The 20,345-nt window shown below is 44.4% G+C and overlaps 1 protein-coding gene across 1 annotated transcript; it reads right to left on the reverse strand.

Moving 5' to 3' along the window:
* Positions 1 to 1,731: 1,731 nt before the first annotated feature.
* On the reverse strand, positions 1,732 to 12,439 carry CNRIP1 (cannabinoid receptor interacting protein 1). Its single transcript, XM_063116005.1, has 3 exons — positions 12,075 to 12,439; positions 10,346 to 10,490; positions 1,732 to 3,300 (listed from the first exon to the last, which is right to left on the reverse strand). Exons 1-3 carry the CDS (start codon positions 12,251 to 12,253, stop codon positions 3,136 to 3,138), a joined length of 489 nt encoding a protein of 162 aa, XP_062972075.1. The 5' UTR covers positions 12,254 to 12,439; the 3' UTR covers positions 1,732 to 3,135.
* Between the last annotated feature and the right edge of the window lie 7,906 nt (positions 12,440 to 20,345).

Consider the following 20,345-nt stretch of genomic DNA (forward strand, 5'->3'; position numbering starts at 1 on the left):
ATATGTTCTTCACAAGGTCTCAAATCCATAAGACATGATTAAAACGTAGAAGGAGGTGAAGTCCTAAATTAGGAACTGATAACAGTGATACTTACTGAGTAAATAAACAAAAAGGCACAATGATTTTTGAACGTTGGTCTCCCCTTCCGACTACTAGGTCTCCATGTAAGCTGGGACTCCCAGAGTGGTACATGGAGTTCTGTGCACGCACCAAGGACCTTCTTCTCTCTACAAAACTGCTCTGTCCTTACCTGTCCCAAGCCTTCTCTTGCTGCTGTCATCATGGCTTTTCCTCTTCTGCCACTAAATTCCAGTGCAACAGGAAAAACAGTGGCAGTCTTGGAGACCCGATGATAGACATTCTCCAAGACTGCCATTGTTTTTTCTGTTGCACTGGAATTTTGTGGCAGAAGAGGAAAAGCCATGATGACAGCAGCAAGAGAAGGCTTGGGACAGGTAGGGGAATTCTGTCCATTCCCTGTTTCTGAGTGCTCAGTTGTTAATGGCCAATCTAGCAAACCTTCATACCATACTAAGAGTGTCTCAGGCCTCCCATGGAGATCATATTTTGGAAATCGATCATATCAATGGTTCTCAATCAAAAAGTTGGGATACGTTATGTGGGGTTAAGTTTGCAGAAATTGTATTTCATTCTAGTGCTCCATCCTTCAATAAACATCCCATAAAGGTTACTGCTGCTGAGGAAAAAAATGGAACAAAGTCCAATTATATTCTATATTCCTCTGATGCAAAAAAGCTTATACACTGACAGTGAACAAATGAAGAATTTATTATTTATATGTAAACTGCATGCGTAACCTAGATCTCTGCATATACTAGTGTACTAAACTTAGTTTGATAACTTGGGAACAAGGTTTAGGTCTCATGTTGTAACATTGTTACTCAGTTAGGATTCAAATTGTTCTGATTTTAGACTGCCCTGTCTGAAAAACTCAGGTTGTGCTTCAATTTTAAATCATGCCCAATGTTACAGTGTGTAAAATGGTCAGATTAACTAGCCAGAGAAAAGTGTATTAACCCTTATAAAATCTTGCCAACCCAAGATCCCAACTACTTCTTCTTATTCCACAATGGTCTTAGAACTTTAACATTTCACCAGCGTCACACTGGATATTTCCACATAAAATTCGAGGGGTCAAGAATTTCATCCATTAGTTTTTGTTTTTAAAGATAACAAGTGCCTGAACAGCCACATAAATGGTCTAGGATAACTCTCCTAAAGGACACTTAGGATATTGGCATGGCTGATAGTTACATGGCTTGGGACCACAATACCTGACGGAACGCCTCTCCTGACGTGAATATACCCAGACACTACATTCAACATCTAAGGTCCTCCTCCGGGTGCCTACTCCGAGAGAGGCTCAAAGTGTGGCAATGAGGGACAGGACCTTTTCGGTGGTGGCCCCCAGACTATGGAACGATCTCCCTGATGAGGCTCGCCTGGCGCCAATGCTGCTATCTTTCCAGCACCAGGTTAAGACTTTCCTCTTTGCCCAGGCGTATAGCAGCACATCTTAATCACCCACATGTTTAGGTTTTTAACGGTTTTCAATGCTTTATGTGTGTGTGTGTGTTCTGTGTTTTAGAATTTAAAATTTTGTATACTTGTTTTTATCTCAATTTCAGAATTTCTGTAAACCGCCCAGAGAGCTCTGGCTATGGGGGCTGTATATAAGTGTAATAAATAAATAAAATGGGATAAAACTGTTAGGGGAAACACTGGTTGCTTACTCCTTTATTGACAAAGGTAAAAAGTAGCAACAATTTATAGATTGTTCACATGAAGGACACAAGTACAGCTGATATGCACTGTAACGCAGACACAACCACCTTAATCCAGTAGAACATGAGAGAAGCAACATTCCACCTATTCGATTTTATTAGAGATAAATAATGTGCTTCTCATTTGCTGTAAACAGATTTACATAGGACATAGCACCAGAGTTCAGAGTCCTGCATGAGCTTATGGAAAAGTCATTTGACTCAGAAAGAGTCCCGTTGCATTCCCGTTTGACCTGAAAGGCTGCTGTTTGGTGCAACAGAGCTGTTGCGGCTCCAAAGTGGCTAGTAGCCAAGTTTATTTCATTTTACATATAAAAATACCATTGGAACAGGCAATCTGAAAACTCATTGGGCTTGGTGTACAAACATTACACTTAATTACAGCATTACCAGGTGTTAACAACACACACACACAACTTAAAACCACAGATGTATTGCTTCCCCACTCGCTTCCGTGATTGTCAAGAATTTCATCGCTGCTGTTGGTTGTCAGGGCTGTTTCAGAACTAGGGAAACTCAACAAATCTCACACGTTAGGAAAGCCAGTCAGAATATTATATAATGTTCAACCTCCCCCTTCCCCACCATCACAAGCACGCCCACAGCCAGGAAAACGAAGCAAATTAAACTTGTGCCTATTGTGTCACTGGATATAGATCATCTGGAATTTGCACTCTTAGAATCACAGAACAGTAGAGTTGGAAGTTGCTGCATCCCATAGTAGAACTGTATTAGTAGGAGGGTGAAGGGAGGTATGTTGAAGTTTATGGCACAGCAGTAGCTAGGCCACAATGTATCACACACTCACTAGTATGAAGGAGCACAGTGATTTACTACAAATAAAAATACAGAGGCGGCCATATCACAGCTGAATCTCAAAACAATTATTCAGGGTGTGTCACAAACAGCATCACATCTGAAGATTACTACATAGGTGGAAGCCTCATGATCTTCACGGGCACCGCAACATTTGCAACTGCCATGTTTACTATAGTGGAGGTGTGGAACACAGATTTGGTGGTAGATGTTCAAATCCCAGCAACACTCATTTTCTTCTGCGCATGAACACAGTGGGATTTGGACATTTAAGGGGTAAATGTTCAGATCCCAGCAGCACTCTTTTTTTTATACACTCACATCTTGAACACTCGGAAACAAGTGCCATCAATTTCAAAAGGAACTTATTCCCAAGTAAGTGTGCTTTGGATTGTAGTCTTGCTTGTTAAAGAGAAGCATCTAGAGAGAGGTGCCTCTTCTAAGGCTTCATACTGGCTTGAAGATAACTTCTTTTACCAAGAGATTGTCCAGCCACACCTGTCCCACTTTGCTTCAGAAGAAGGTTTCTTTGTTTATCCACATGAGGCTGCGTGTCTCGTTGGGTTTGCATTCATATTCAATGCATCCAAAACTGTTTCCCCACTGGCAATGATCTCGCTTGTGGTAGTTGTAGAATTTGACCTGCCAGACTGTTTCGAAAGCGCCGATGTCAGTGACCTGGAGAGAATAAGCCCACTTGTTTTTTAATATATATTTTTTTAAAAAAGAGATGTAAAAAGTTATGTTTGCTTCTGCATTACAACAAATGCAGAGTTCCTGTGAGTATCCTGATATTCACTGAGCAACCATCCTTTATGAAAAGCAACATTAAACGAAAAAACATTATGGTGGAATAAAGCTTTTGCGGACCAGATTCACTTAATCCGTGGAATAAGTATCAGTGCAAGCTTGATCATGTCTACTCAGAAGCAAGTCCTCCTAGATTCAGCAGGGCTTGATCCAGTGGAGGCTGGTAGCTCCAAACCTATTTTGGGAATGGTGTTCAGCACCTTGGATAAGCTCCTTTAGAGTTCTGGCTGGTTTTGTCTGAAATTGAAAGCCACCAGCTTCGATGGGCCTATTCCCTAGTCGGTGTGTTTTGGATTGCAGTCAAAGCCCCACTGAACAGAGCGGAACTTACTTTAGAACAGACATGCATTGGATTGCACCCAGGTGGTGAAATAATAATAATAATAATAATAATAATAATAATAATAATAATAATTATTATTATTACCCGCCTCTCCCTCTGGATCGAGGCGGGGAACAACGCTAATCAAAATATAATACATAAAATTAGTTAAAAGAGCATATAAAACCAATACAATATTAAAATAACAATCACAACATCTTAAAATTTTTAGGTTTAAAATTCATCTGGGTAGGTCTGCTGGAAGAGACTAGTCTTTGGAAGGAAAGGAACCTCTCGTGCAAGCACGGAGTCATTACTGACTCTTGGAGGGACGCCAGCTTTCGCTGACGTTTTCTTGGCAGGCCTTATAGCGTGGTGGTTTGCCATTGCCTTCCCTGGCCATTGTTACCCTTCCCCCAGCTAACTGGGTACTCATTTTACCGACCTCGGGAGGATGGAAGGCTGAGTCGACCCGAGCCGGCTGCCTGAAACCAGCTTCCGCTGGGATCGAACTCAGGCCGTGGGGAGAGTTTCGGCTGCAGAAACTGCTGCTTTACCACTCTGCGCCACACGAGGCTCTGACTAGTCTTTACAGCTGTCTTAAACTCGGAGAGAGCTTTAAGCTGACGAATCTCCTCCGGCAGGCCAATCTGCTTTGGCAGGCCCATAGATCAGTTGTCGATTTGCGTGCGGAAAGTCCCTGGCTCAGTGCCTGGCAACTCCAATGAAAGGACCAGGTAGCAGACAATGGGAAAGGCTTCTGTCTGAGACCTTGGAGAGCCATTGCAAGAGTAAACAATACTGGGTTAGACAGGCAAATAGCCTGACCTGGTATAGATCAGCTCCCTATCTTCCTATGGCAGATACGTATGCTGCAACATAGTTAGATCTGGTTCACAAAAGCCTTATTCCACAACAACTTTGTTGGCCTTGAAGGTGCTATAAGGTACTTTGTAGAAAAATCTATAAACACTGAATATGGCCCTCATTATCAGTTGGACCTGCAGACAGGGCCAGGTTCCAGACAGTGAACAGTGGGGCAGTAGACAGGAGGCCTTGAAACCAAGGATGTTTGTACTCCAAGCTAAAGAGAGGGCCGTTACACCACACTGGGAAACAAAGATCAGTGAGGAAAGGCTCTTATCTTCAATCAGCTGCAGCTTGGAGATAAGAGGGTTTTCGTGCCTGTGGAGAGGTGGGAGGGCATGGGAAAGAAACTGGCAGGCCTGATGTGGAACTTCTGTGGGCTTTATCTGGCTTGCAAGCTGGAGTTTCTCTACAAACAAGTATCTTGTGTTAGTATCCAATGTAGAATTGTTATTATTTGACTGCATGACAAGACCACGCACAGCTACTTGTACAGTAACCACCTCTTGTAATAAATTCAGCAGCGGCAGCGGTGGGAAAGCAGCCAAGAATTTACTTGCTTAAGAAATACAACAAGGTGGTGATCTCAGTGCCATTAGTGTAGGTCTGAAATAAGTTCACTTATGTCAATGGAAATGATAAGGCCAGGGTTTACAAGAAGAATATGCAAAGCACAGTTGGCCTACTTGCTCTAACCACATCCAATTTGCATTTGCAGTCAGAGGTCTTGAAAGAAACCAGATTAAAGGGGGGGGGGAGGAAGAAAGAATTAAAAAGCAGTTGGTCATGTTATTGCTGACAGCTAACCTTTGTCAGAATTTTCATCCCAGTGCTTTGGAGCTGACCTTTGCTCATCTACATACATTAAGTTTTTCCAGAACAGTGATTATTGTAAAATTCCTTTCCAGGATGACTTTTCAGCCAAGTCAGAATCAGAAGCTCTCGTGTCTCATCTAGCAGACTTAAATAGTGGCTCCTGCTTACTGGTACTTTATACAGTGGCATCCGGGTACATGGAAATTTACAGTGCAACATTTAAGAGAGAGGATCCTTCCCCAAAGAACTTACAGTTGAAATTTCAGCAGTAGAGATGCAAGAGGGAAAGGGTAGGAAAGAGGAGAGAAGGGTAAGAAGGGATGAATGCGTCCCCATCACCAACTATGAAGCTGAAACTAGGCTTGCATGAGGACAGCCGTGTTTATTCATTTACTCTCCCAGTTCTAAGTTCAACAGTAGCCCACTTAATTCTAAGTTCTGCTTAGAGTCACTCTGATTACTACACTTAAAAATACAAAAATTACCATTTAATAATAAGCCATGGAGCCCATCGTTTAAAAGTGTGTGAATAGTGACCTAGAAATGGCCCCAGTATGAAAACATAAGTGGGTGCTTTAAAAAGAAGAGTAATCCTTCTCAAAACAAGTCTTCCTGTTTAGGGTTTTTCCAGGTCTTTTATAAGGCTGGATTTAAAAGAACTGGCAAAGTGGTGGCATAATTTATTCCCTGATAGTTGTCAACATTGAAACTGTTTCGAAGTCTAGCTTTGTAGACCACCTTTTCCCAACCTGGTGCCCTCTAGATACTTTAGATTTCAATTCCGATCAGCCAGACAGCATGATGAATGGTCAGGAATCCTGAGAGTTGCCATCCAAAACATCTGGAGGATACCAGGTTGAGGAAGGTTGTTATACTGCAAGAGGTGCATGAGAGTGAGTGGAGCTGTAGCCATATGTCCCCAAGCTTGGTTGATTCAGGCACTTTTCTCCTCAGCCCAGCTCATTTCCAGTGCTGAAGACAGGTAGCAAACAAAATGCCTGAAATAACCAAATACAGAGAAGAGACCGTTCAGCCTACACGAGTTTGTGCCGATAGTGGCCCCATTCAGAAGACACCTTAAACCATGGCTTTAACCACAGTGAATAAACCAAAAATCCTTATTAACCCTGGTTAAAGCCATGGTTTAAGTTGTCTTCTGAACAGGCCCAATGATGACGATACTATTACTACTACGAAGCCCCTGTACATGACTGCCCCTCCATTGTGACTATTATGGCCCCAAGAAGTTAAGGACATGCTTCAGTTTTTAAGCTACCTTGAGGATTCATTATGACGGAAAGGTTTTAAATAATAAGTGCTTTCCACTTGCACTGTTTTCAGCCATGTTCCAAACTCACAGGGATCTTGAGCGCATGGCACAATAGACCTCCCACTGAAAACTTAAGCGGAGTGAGGGAAGAATTGTTTTGTACTGCCAGAGATGTTCTGAAGGGCTCTTCCTTTCTCAACTGGAAACCAAGTGTTATTTGAACACCTGTTCCTTAGGATACTTTCAGAGATTTTATGTAATAGCTAAGCATTCAGCTGCCATGCAAGACTCTGTGATCGACAGCTATGTAATAGTGTAGCTTCCCCCAACCTGGTGTCCTCCAAATGTGTTAGACCTATTATTCACAGCCAGCATAACCACTAGACAGGTCTATTAATGACCCTGTTCAGATGACACATTAAGCCACAGTAGTTAAGCATTTTGAGCTAAGCGTTATGACTTAGCGTGTTGTGTGAACCATTCCTAACCATGGTGGATATATAAACATGGTTTAAACACTCTCACTCATCATTTGCTGCAAAAGGGTTAGCGGTCTAACCATAGCTTAGCGTATCATCTGAACAGGCCCATTATGTGGGTTACTCAGCCATCGGCACGGTTTGTGTGTGTGCATCATGTGGTTTGCAGATGTGTGATGCACTGGGCCAGAAATGCTGCCACTCCCCACCCCTCCAAGGCCCTCCATAACCATCCAGGGCAGAAGTGGCAGTGCCCCATTTTGAAAAGAGGTCTCCATTTCACAAAGGTTTGTTCAAAAATTATACAAAGCTTCTGCAAACGAAGAAGCTGTTAACACAGAAATTGTGTTTAACATGAGAAGAAAAGATGCGAAAGTGTAAATATGGAGCTTTATCACACCAGCGTTATACTGTGCAATCACTGCGAATTGCGTGCAAAGGACTCTGAAGTTTTCCAGTTTATAATCTGCTTTGGCTGTGAAGCACTCCCAGGCATCCTGCTTTAATTGTGCTATAAAGGGAAAAGAATCAAGGTATTTAGCTACTAGTTTGACTGTAAAGTACTCCCAGGCATCCTGCTTTAATTGTGCTACAAAGGCAAAAGCCTCGCCCTATTTTGCTACTAGTTTTCGAGCGTATCATTTGTTGTTTTCCAAGCGGCCACTGGGGCACGGGAGCAGGATTTGAAGAAAAATTAAACAAATGCTTACATCTACGTAAGCTTTAAAGATAAAGACATCAAAATTTGCACAGTAATAGATATTAAGGAGAGCTTTAAGCATACCAATTTTGAATCAGATTGGGTCATCCGTTGATTTTTTTATGTTTTTTTTTACTTTCCCCCCCTTAAACCCACTTCCTGGTATGCAGAGGATCTAGCCACCTGGTAGCAAAAACAACAACAACAACAACGCCAACAGCTTAGTGCTGCAGGGGATAATTCGAGGGAAACAGGTACGTGGGATGAAGCTAACGTTTTCAGCTATCTATCAGTGATTGGGCAGTCTCAACCTGAGCACCTTTATGCAGACAACCTACAACCCACTCTCAAGTGTGGATATTATCACTGAATGTGAGAAATGACAGAACCAACACTGCCTTGACAATGTTGTGTTGGTAGAGCCTGCAAGAAGTTTTTATTTTTTAAAAAAATCCCACATAAATTGAATTACTTAGTGGGGCTTGACCATGGTAAGATCGCAGAGAGGTCCGCCTGGCGCCTACACTGTACTCCTTTCGTCGCCAGCTGAAGACCTTTTTATTCACTCAGTATTTTAACACTTAATTTTAACTTAAATTTAAATTATACTGTTTTAACTCTGTATTTTAACCTTATATCAATTTTGCTGCATGGTTTTATCCTGGTTGTGCTTTTTATATTGTATTTTGTATTTGTATTTTTAACTTGTTGGCTGTTTTATGATGATTTTAATTTTTGTGAACCGCCCAGAGAGCTTCGGCTATTGGGCGGTATAAAAATGTAATAAATAAATAAATAAATAAATAAAATGTTATAACAAAGCTTTCCCCAACCTGGTGCCCTCCGGATGTTTTGGCCATCCAACTCTTATCAGCCCCAGCCAGCATAGACAATGGTCAGGGATTATGGGAGTTGTAGTCAAAACATCTAAAAGGGAAAAAAGAGGGGGGAAATCTGGTGGGCACCAGGTTGGGAGAGGCTGTAAAGAGCTGTAAAAGAACCAAGAACCCTTTAATGACTCCTGACAATAAGAATAAGGGATGGTAGAAAACATAAGACATGCTAGCACAGTAACTGTTGACAGCAGCTGATGCTTTCGTATGTTATCAACCATCTGTCAGGGATGCTTTAGGGTGGATCCCTGCATTGAGCAGGGGGTTGGACTTGATGGCCTTGTAGGCCCCGTCCAACTCTGCGATTCTACGATTCTATGATATAATTCCTTAGTTAAGGACAAATATAATTCATCTTATGAAGTATTTAAAAAGCTCTAGAAAAACCTGATTGCCAAATGTTGCTTTCCACATCTTGCATGTCCCTCAGGGTTGTGGTCAGGGTTGCCATGGTATTTCCCAGGGTGTGTTTTACTGCCTTGGAAAAAACAAACTCTAGCCCTCCGCTCCAATAACCACAACATTGGGGTGGTGCTGGTGGGGGAATTGAATCGCAAACTGTTTAATAACACAGAAAACTGCAGTGGATTACACATTGTTAAAACCGATTCCATTTTTTGGCAGACAAACCACAAAAATATATTACGGTTGTTAAATAAGACAGTGACTCTGGACAATACTATTGGCTTATTAATTAGCATTCTGGCTTGCTGTTTTTCCCAAGGAAGGCCTGGTTTACATACATACATACATATAATATATATATATATATATATATATATATATATATATATTGATACCACTAGAATGAATTGTTTCATTTGTGCTGAGCAGCATCAGAATGGACTCCACTACTGATTGCAGCCTTTGAGAACTCTTAGAAGTATTTCGTAGTTTGAATGTTTTATATAGTTTGTGTGTTTCTTGTGCTTGCCTGTGTAGTCTAGCTGAGCTGTGAAAAATTGTCTAGTCAGAGATGACCGTATGTAACTCTCAGAACCTCAGTGAACTAGGGCAGTGAATGGGTCAAGTGAGGTCATGAGCTCTGCGGAGTAATGATCAGTCATACTTGGAGCTTTAAGCTGTCACGGATGCTTAAAAGGTAAAAGTCCACGGTCGAGCAAAATTGCAACAGACAACATTGTGCCCTTATGCACGCTGTACCTTTTAAATAAAGACTGCATGTTATGTATATCCATCTACTCTTTTAACTCACAATTCAGAGACAGAATGACGTTTCTAAAGTCAGAAAGGAAAAGTGGGTTTTGTATTTTGCTCTGTTTTTCTAGCAAACAGTTGATCCCCAGTCATTTTACTTCTCTCTGAAGTGGAGAAATGAAGTAGTTAAGGAACACGAAATGCTGTAAAGACTCTCTGGGCCCTGACCTTTAACACTGAAGAATACCAATCTGACCCGCATTTTATTTCACAAGCCATTCTGCTTTATTCAGTACGAAACCTTCATTCACCCTTATGAAGCCTTCATTCACCCGCATGTTCATTCACTTCTGATCTCCGCTGCCCCTGCCAGATGGGTGGCACCCCACACCCAGGTTTATACACTACCTGCATGTTGACTTGTATTGGCTGCCTCTCCCCACTTTTGGTGTGAGTAACTCCTTCTGTATCATAGATTCCAGTATAAGTAACGGCCTGCGGTTCTCTTGAGGTCTGTTCCAAGGGCACAGTTACTCCTCCTATCTCCATCGTCCTGAAACAGTATTTACTTTCCTTAGTATAGAGCAGTTCTTCGCAATCCTCTCTCGGGGAGAGTTCTCAAACAACAATGTTAGGTTATTGCCATTCAGGCCAGTGAATGCAAAAATAAGCCAGGCAGGGACTTCTCAAAAGCAAGCAAGTATTCAATTCCATCACCTTAAGCGGAGCACCTGCGTGATACTGCGTCTGCCCCCCCCCCTCCACGAGGGTTGCTTTAAATATATACTGCTGCCTCTTTGTGCTGATGTCTATGTTTGGAATCAACAACCTCATCACCACACTGTTCACCTTAAGTGTGAATGAATAAGCTCACTTTGAGCAGGGGAGTGTGGCCTAGCCCTCAGAAGGAAAGCAGGGCCTTGATTTTAACGACATATTTCATGTTTACAGCTCAAGAGAAATAAGTGGAACATACCACTGTGTTGGTCTTGAGGGTGCCTAGGAACATTAAAAGCTGCATGTTACACAGTGGAACCATTGGGCTCAGAACTGTCTGCACCTGCCTCCCCAAACCTGAGCCCTTGGGATTTCAACTCCCATTAGCCCCAGCCAACTTGTCCAGTGGTCAGGAATGCTGGGGGTTGCAGTCCAAAAGGTCTGGAGGTCACCATGTTGGGGAAGGCACTACTGGCTCAAGGACTCTTTCCTTGCCCTACCTGGAGATATCAAGGATTGAACCTGCAACCTTCTGCATGCAAAACAGGCGCTCGACTACCGCACTACAGCCCCTGACTGCCAGCTCCATCATTCCCAAGAGGGAGTGGAGGTGTCTTTTGTGGCTGGGTAGCAGCTCTGCCATTCCAAGGTAAGTAAAGTCAAGCCACCTAGCCTTCATTTAAGGGGCACCCATAACATCTCTCCCTCCAGGGAGGCTGGCAGGCGTAGTAAGGTTGTGTCAAAGGAAGGGTTTAGTGTGTGTGTGTGTGTATAAAAGTCAGAAGCTCCTTAGTCTGCCATACTTGAAGCCACCCACAACGGAGAAGAGGACGTGTGCATGGGCGAGCAGTTATATAACAAGAGCTCCCTGCAGCTGGCGATGCAAAGCCTCGCCGACAACGGAGCCGTTCCATCTTCGCACGACTCTGTTCTGGGCATTCCCTAGAGATGCACAAACACGCGCCCTGCCCGACCTCCTCTCCCAGGCGGCTGGATGAATGCTAAACCCCGCAGGGCCTTAGTCTAGCCTCCCCCCCCCCCATTTCTTCACTTTCGGGGACGGGGGTTCCGATGGGGCGTTTCTCCCCAAAACGCCATCGCATCCCCCCCCCCGCCGCCGCCGCCCCCAGCAGTTTCCCCTCGTCCTTGGCGCGCTCGTAAGGGGGGAAAGCGAGCGTGCGTTTTTGCGCGGCGCTCCCGGGGTCTGTGCGCGCGCCCTCGCCCGCTCCGGGTCTGATTTACCGCGGCCGGGGCGGGGAGGAGAAAACGTCAAGGGCCCCGGGGGGCGGCAGAGAACGAAGCCCGGCATCCGAAAGGCATAACATGGAAGCCCTCGCCTGTCCCTTTGCCGGGAAGCGCATCTCAGATTCGCCGGCCCCGGGAAGGCGAAGCCGGGGCGGCGGGAGGGGCGCCCACTTACGTGGCCTGGATGGTGCCCGGCTTCATGGCCACCTCGAGCTTGTACTTGGCCCCTGTGAGCAGCTTGATGGTCCTGTTCTGGCCGAACCTCTGGCCGTCCACCTTGAAGTAGACGGGCCCGTCGCCGGGCTGGATCCTGAGCGAGACCTTGATGCGGACCACGGGGGGCACCTCGGCCATGGCTGCCTCGGCGGGGATGGAGCAGCTACAGAAGGGGCGGGCGCGCTCTCCGGCCCCCGCCGCCAGATGACGACGACGACGACCGAGGCCCGCTAAGCCCCCGGTCCAATCCGGAGGGAAGGGGAAGGGAAGGCACAGGAGCGAGCCAGCAAAGCGGGCCCATTTGTGGCCGCCGCTCGCCTTGCCAGCCGCGGGAGCTAATCCGGGCCGGCCTGATTAATCCAGCCGTCCAATCCACGGTTCGGCCGAGGGAGGGGCCCCGGCCGGGAGCTCGGCCAGACCTGCAGAGCGGCTCGGGAACCTCAGGGAAGAAGAGCAGCCCCCGGGGCCTTTTAAAAAGCAATCACATCCAATCCCTCTGAACGAGAAAGGCGCGGATCTGGCTGGGATTTAAGCCGATGTTGAGCCCAGTTCCCTGCCGCCGTCAGCGGGGGCGGAGTGGGGTGGGGGTGGAATACACATCTTGCACCACGAGAAACCGGGCTTTGGCGCGCCCCTCTCCTGCAAGCCTAGAGCGCAGGGTGCGGCCGCCCCGCGTTTCTTCCCTCGGCAGAAGGACTGGGCAAGGGGTTGCTGCTCCTGCCGCCTCTGCGCGCTCCCCGGCCTTCGCCATCCGGACAGCTCGACCCGCCCACACCTTTTGCTATGGACGGTGCAGAGCAGGGATGGCCCGCCACGTGTTTTGGCCGACAGCTTCCTCTGCCCTCGCCCGCATAGCTAACGGTGAGGGGTGGTGGAGGTGCAGGCCGGTATTCATAGAATCATGGAATAGCAGAGTTGGAAGGGGCCTACAAGGCCATGGAGTCCAACCCCCTGCTCAATGCAGGAATCCACCCTAAAGCATCCCTGACAGATGGTTGTCCAGCTGCCGCTTGAACGCCCCTAGTGTGGGAGAGCCCACAACCTCCCTAGGTAACTGGTTCCATTGTCGTACTGCTCTAACAGCCAGAAAGTTTTTCCTGATGTTCAGCTGGAATCTGGCTTCCTGTAACTTGAGCCCGTTATTCCGTGTCCTGCACTCTGGGAGGATCAAGAAAAGATCCTGGCCCTCCTCTGTGTAACAACCAGCTGCAGAGAGAAGGACTGGGCCCCATGGGAGCCATCCAAAGCCAACAAGTAAGCAAAAGAAGGGGTTGGCTGCTCCTTGGAGGAGCACCCATAACGACTACTTGCCCGCTGGCCCTCTCTCACTGGGCAGGGTGGGTGGGGAGGATTGGATCCTTGGGCCCAATCCCATGACTGGCAAGTGAGTGGTGGTGAGCGAGGGAGAGGTGAGACCGAACCTCTACGCTTCCGCTAGGCAAAGGGAGGGAGAGAGAGAGAGAGGGCACCGCCACAGGCCCAGTCCTCTTGACCAGGGTGCTCGGAGAGACAAGCCAGAGAGAAGAGGTTGGAGCAACCGCTACCGCCCTCCCTTGTGTGCAGGCTTTCTCAGCCTCCTGCCCAGGTGGCAGAGCTCAGAGGAGGCAAAGCTGCAGGAGGGATGGGAAGGGTTCCTGACTGGGTGATTCCTCCTCCTCCACCACCCCACACACACTTTCCAGCCTGTCCTGCTGATGGGCTGCTTGTCCTTCAAAATAAAAGTGGATGTGTGAGAGAGCGCCTTCTCCCTTACCAACATCTGAGGGCCTGCTCCTGGTGGTTCCACATAGATCCATCCTCCTATTGGAATCCACCAGGGGAAGAGCCTTCAGCGTGGTGGCACCCCTCCTGTGGAACTCCCTGCCTCTGGAGGTCAGGCAGGCGCCAACCTTGTACTCCTTTCAGTGCCTCCTGAAAACATCTTCATTCCAAGAAGCCTTTCCTTAATATGCAGCCTTGGATCTCTGTTTTTGCTTCTTTTAAATTTTGTTTTAACTGTTTTTATTCTGTTTTTATTTTCATTTTACCTTGTACACTGCTCCGAAATTTTTCAATGGGGAGTGGTATATAAATATTCTAAATAAATAAATAAATAAATGTGTTAAGGACACTTTAAAAAAAGTGTGTTTAATGCTGGAAAGCCTAGTTTGACCTTGAGAATGTACTACACCAGCCTTCCTCAACCTGGGGCGCTCCAGATGTGTTGGACTACAACTCCCAGAATGCCCCAGCCAGGTTGAGGAAGGCTGTACTACACCCACTGACCAAATCCCATTGACTTCAGTGGCACTTTCTTCTGAGTAAATCTGCATAGGCTTGCATTGCAGGCCTCCATAATCAAGGCGAGGAGTTTTAGTTCAGCGGCCTCAGAGCAATGGGGACATGTTGTGCCATTTCCAAAAATGGTGACAAACCACCGGAAAGGAAGGTGCATTTCACAGGGGTAAAAATGAGCACAACAGTGGTGCAGCTAAGGCTGGACCTCGGGGTCAAAGTCCAGGTCCCCTATTAGGGTGACCATATGAAAAGGAGGACAGGGCTCCTGTATCTTTAACAGTTGTATTGAAAAGGGAATTTCAGCAGGTGTCGTTTGTATATATGGAGAACCTGGTGAAATTTCTTCTTCATCACAACAGTTAAAGCTGCAGTTGCCCTGCCCTCTTTTAAATCTGGTCACTCTAGTATAGCTCCTGTAGCTTTAACTGTTGTGATGAAGAGGAAATTTTCACCAGGTGTTGCATGCATACAAATGACACCTGCTGCAATTCCCTTTTCAATACAATTGTTAAAGATACAGGAGCCCTGTCCTCCTTTTCATATGGTCACCCTACCTACTTGCACTGAAATCCTCTCAGGGTTTCTCCTTATGTTGAAGTATGAGGGGAGGGCCGGATTGCAGGGCCTTCTTTGCAGCTGCACCCTCTCTTTGGGATTCCTTCCATAGAAGGATGCATCTGGCTGATTCATTTTTAGGAAAGCTCTCAGATTTCTCCATTAGTTTATTTATTTATTTATTTGATAGATTTTAAACTCTCTTTTTCAGGGCAAACTGCTCTCACAGGAGAGGTTACAATATTACAAAAAGTGAACATATAATTACAATTAGAAACACATAGTAGCAATAGCAGAAGCAGCTGGTATGATTTTGCTTTTATACTGGTTTAACTTATTTACTCTTACCTCTTTGTAACTGATGGTTGGTTTTTAAACTCTCTTGTTTTATTCACATATAATGTGTCAGCTGTTTCAAGTACTATGCATGGATCATACAGGATATAAATATAAAAATAAGTAAATAAATGATCTGAATATTCTGATCACATCACACAAAAATTAAACTGGTTATAAAATCTCCAGATCGATCAAGAATGATGCAATGTTTGGACAGAAGGGCTGAATGCTGTGCTGGGTGTGAGTGACCTTCTATGGGTTATGTAGAGTTATGTATATGACTCCTGTTTTTCATGGCATGGAGATGAAGAATTTGGTCTAGAGGATCTTTGGCCCCTTCTAGTCCAGTAGTCTAATCGTCTACATCCTCAGTCCTTAGATATTTCATCTGGTCATGAATCTCATCCACTGAATCCTACTACATTACAAAAAAATAAAAATAAATAAATAACATGCTTCCTAGTCAAGATGATAGATCTTAACAGATCCTGAGTTGTCTTCCAGACTCTCTCAGATCCACCCACTGAGATCACATGCAAAGCATATAGACCCATTCAAAGGATGTTAAGTCCCACAACACTGGACTACCGTACTTCTTCGATTGTAAGATGCCATCGATTGTAAGACGCACACTAATTTCAGTACCACCAACAGAAAAAAAGCTTTGATTCTAAGAATAATAATTGCACCTGTGATTCTAAGACACAGCCCGTTTTTAGAGATGTTTATATGGGAAAGAAAGTGCGTCTTAGAATCGAAGAAATATTATATATCCCACAGCGTCAGGCCACATGTGTTTCTGCAGTCTTGACATGATGGCAAAGCAGAGTTTTAATGAGCATGAAGGAAGACATTTTTGGTGGTTTGGGTTAAATGCAGCTGGATAGAGGCCTTGATTAGTTTACCGTTCTCATGTGGCTGCCCATGTAGAGCCAAGTCATGTGACAGACAGAAGACACTGGAGATTTTAAAAGAAATTCAACGTTTATATCCCACCTTTTTTCAAGTTTAAGGAAACCAGGGTGGTGTACATAATCCTCATTTTACCCTCACAAGATTTTAAATCAATTTTTATTATGCGTATTAACAAAATGAAATAAATAAAAAAGTGTGATTACATACCTCAAAAGCCTCAGTTTCAAATATCACAACCTTCTAAAGGGAAAAAGGAGTAAATTACATATAAACCTCTGTGAAAGCAGACCAAATATCCAAATATAATTCCATTTGTAAATGGCGCCTTTATACCACCCTCTCAAATGTTGCTAGTGTTGTGAGGTCTTCAATCCATTGCATTGTAGGCAGTGAGCTTTTATCTTTCCAATGTTGTAGTATCAGTTCTTTTAGCAGTCAAGAGGGCACAAAAAATCCAAGAAGCAGGTACATAATTTAAGATAACATGTACATAGAAAATATTGAAGAGCTTTCTAATACAAAGTTTGTGTCTGCTGATTTCCTCCCAAAAGGAAGCAACTTTTCGCATTTCCAAAACATATGGAAATGTGGGGAAGAAGAAAGTGCAAGGGGACAGGAGCAGGTGGAAGAAACATCACAGCTTGCTCCTGTTGGACTCTTCCCCCACCCCCACAGGGTGAACTGTCACCTTGGCCCAGTGGGGAAGAAGAAAGTGCAAGGGGATAGGAGCAGGTGGAAGAAACATCATGGCCTGCTCCATTTGGACTCCCCTCCTCCTGGAGCAGGACAATCCCATCAGCCCTGTTCCCAGTCCACTTAATCTCCCCCCCCCTCTCTCTCTCTCTCCCTCTTCCCTCCTGGACTCCTTTTCCTTGTGTGTCTTGTCTTTATTAGACTGTAAACCTGAGGACAGGGACTGTCTTTTTTGCTAAGTGTAAGCCGCTCCGAGAGCCCTTTTTGGCTGAAGAGCGGGATATAAATATGATAAATAAATAAATAATAAATAAAACATATGAACCCTCTTTTCCAGAATCCAATCTTTTCTTCTCCCTCTCCCTCTCTCTCTCTCTCTCTCTCTCTCTCTCACACACACACACACACACACATGAAAATGCCACCCTGCAGCACACAGAAATTAGGCTTGAAAGAAAGGTCTCCCATTGTCTCCAAAGGGAGGCTTTTTCAAGCCTAATTACAACGGGGAGGTAATGTTTAAATGGGGATAACCCTTCCGTCTTTAGCTTTAGCACGCCCCTCGAAAATCATACATTTACACTATACTTGGGCTTTTTAAAAAAGTCAACTGCTTTGTCTAGGGTGGAGGGCTGAGGAGTGAAAGTTCTGCAGGTTACATCTGGCCCATGGGCCACCAGTTTCCCACCCATGATCAATATTATTGATGCCTTAGTATTTGCGAGCCTCGTGTGGTGCAGAGTGGTAAACCAGCAGTTTCTGCAGCCGAAACTCTCCCCACGGCCTGAGTTCGATCCCAGCGGAAGCTGGTTTCAGGCAGCCGGCTCAGGTTGACTCAGCCTTCCATCCTCCAGAGGTTGGTAAAATGAGTACCCAGCTAGCTGGGGGAAAGGGAATAATGGCCGGGGAAGGCAACGGCAAACCACCCTGCTATAAGGCCTGCAAAGAAAACGTCAGCGAAAGCTGGCGTCCCTCCAAGAGTCAATAATGACTCAGTGCTTGCACGAGAGGTTCCTTTCCTTTCCTTCCTAGTATTTGCAGTTTTGAAGAACAGCGTATTGAGCGATATAAAAAAAGAAGCAATCTAGTCTGAATTATGCATACTGAATAAGAAAAGCATGTATCTCTCTCTCTGTGTGTGTGTGTGTTGGAGAAAGAGAAGATGTGAGCCTTTTCAAAAGTAGAGATTACACTCACATTGAATTATTTATTGTCACATTTAGCTAAATCCGCAGTTGCTGGGCATATGCAAAACCAACACCAGCCACTTATTATTATAGTCTTACTTCTGTTATTGTAACTGATGGCTTGCTGGGTTGATCATAAATATGATGATGATGATGATGATGATGATGATGATGATGATGATGATGATGATCTGATGCACACAACTCTGTATCACTTGCTGGGGTTGATATGGATGTTTGAGATATATTGTGCTGATTCTTTGGGTTCATTCCAAATACTAGTTTAGTATTCTATTTTTAAAGTCAAAGTTCACTATTTTATTAAAGGTTCATGGCATAATAACCCATTACTGGATTATTTGTGTGTTCTTTTTTTAAATACAAAAGGAGACCTTAAAAAGACAGTCACATTGATAGAAAAAGGGAACTTCTTTTCCGACTCATGGGTCACCTTGATTGTACAGGCAGATGAGTGATAGATTAATGCTGTGCTAACAAGTAGATTATTTGTGCTGAGTGATCCTGAGAATGTACTCCTGGGACGCTTGCATAATTGTCGGCAAGGAAGGGGTCTTTCTGTGTCATATCCAAATGACAAAATAGGCTGTTCAATATTTCAGCCATGGTTAACAAAGGAAGTTAATCATTTACAGAATAGATCTGGCGAGTCAAAGACACAGGGAGCAGACAAAACTATGCAGAGAAACCACAAACACAATACTTGTGTTGGCACCGTTAATAAGGACATGGGAAGGGGACTAGAGTTCTTTTTATTTTTAATCGAACAACTATGGCATCCTTCCCAGTACTATAATATTTAACTAAGACCTAAGTATGCCCTAGCTAGAGTAAATGATTGTCATGGGATCAAATGTTGCTCTTGTCTAGGTGTTGAGGGTTCTTTCAGCACCGCAGATGTGGACAGTTACCAAGGAAGTTGCTGGTTTACACTGCTATAAAGACTGTTTCCTCCAAACTTCCCCAACCTGGTGCTCTCCGGATGTGATGAACTGCCAGCATCCCCCATCCAAAACACCTGGAGGGCTAGTTTACTCATTGTGTGAATTGTCACTAACACACACACAGAGATATTTTAATGCCCACAATGCCAAACCTTGTGCATCCTAGCTAATCTTCCTTTTCATAACCCAACTGAGCATCACGTATGACAGAATATTATTCTTCTGTGAAGGGCAGCATGTTAAAGAATGTACATAGACACCAATAGCAGAACTTTGCAAGAGAAATCGGTTCACTGGGTATTCCTGGACGAGGATCCTCTCTGCAAAATTCACACATGTGTGAACTTTTTTTTAATTTGAATATCTCAGAACCAATTGAAAGTCAGAGAACTAACCAGGTGAAACAAAAATACTAATTATATTATGCAAAGTAATTTTACTATGCGAAGGATCTACAGCACCATGTACATTGATGGTGCTATATAAATAAATAATAATAATAATAATAATACCCTCTGTAATAGATACTTTAAAAAGTTATTTGTGAAGGATCAAACCCCCCACCCTTGTTAAAGGATCTAAAAATGATCCATTTCAATAGAAAAGTTTTGATTTAAATGGCAAAAAGCAAAAACAAACACCAGGGAAGTATATATGCTGTTTATCTATAACGGGCAGAAAGAAACACAAATTCTGCACCAAGAAAGTTGAGGTTCACCTTTTCAGCTGCTGCATCTGTTCAGCTTAGCTCGCTAAGGAAAATGCCTCTTTCCTAAGCAGAACACTTTTGCCTTTGGTCTCACCCACCACTGGTATGTGGGTCCCTGAGAGCTCTGAAATGGAATTCAACTATCAGAAACAGCATGTATGACACATAGATTAATTAAGAAGTTATATTGATGGTGGTCACTGATGCAACATGTTGCAATACAGTTGGACACATTCATTCTCTCCTGTCCATTAATCTACCATAGGTTGACCACATCAGTGCAGCAACATCTGGTCATCTCATTGATGTGGTCCCAGAGGCACCTCATTCTCCTCTTAGTGGTAGTTGCTTGCATGTGCTGAAAAGCACCAGAGAACCAGGCATGCTAAAAGTGCCAAATGGAAGGCTTGTGGAAAATACAACATGGAAAATAAGGTTGTACAATTCCACCTTTATGGGAGCAAGAAATACAAGAAAGCAGAAGGCCTAAAGCAGAAGGACTAGCACCAGAAGTCAATGACAATGCTCCCTAGAGTGAGCCATATCATGTCCTGGTAAATTGTGTGAAGCTGAAGGTATTGATTTTAATTGGC

Source organism: Elgaria multicarinata, chromosome 2, assembly GCF_023053635.1.
Source record: "Elgaria multicarinata webbii isolate HBS135686 ecotype San Diego chromosome 2, rElgMul1.1.pri, whole genome shotgun sequence".
NCBI lineage: Eukaryota > Metazoa > Chordata > Lepidosauria > Squamata > Anguidae > Elgaria > Elgaria multicarinata.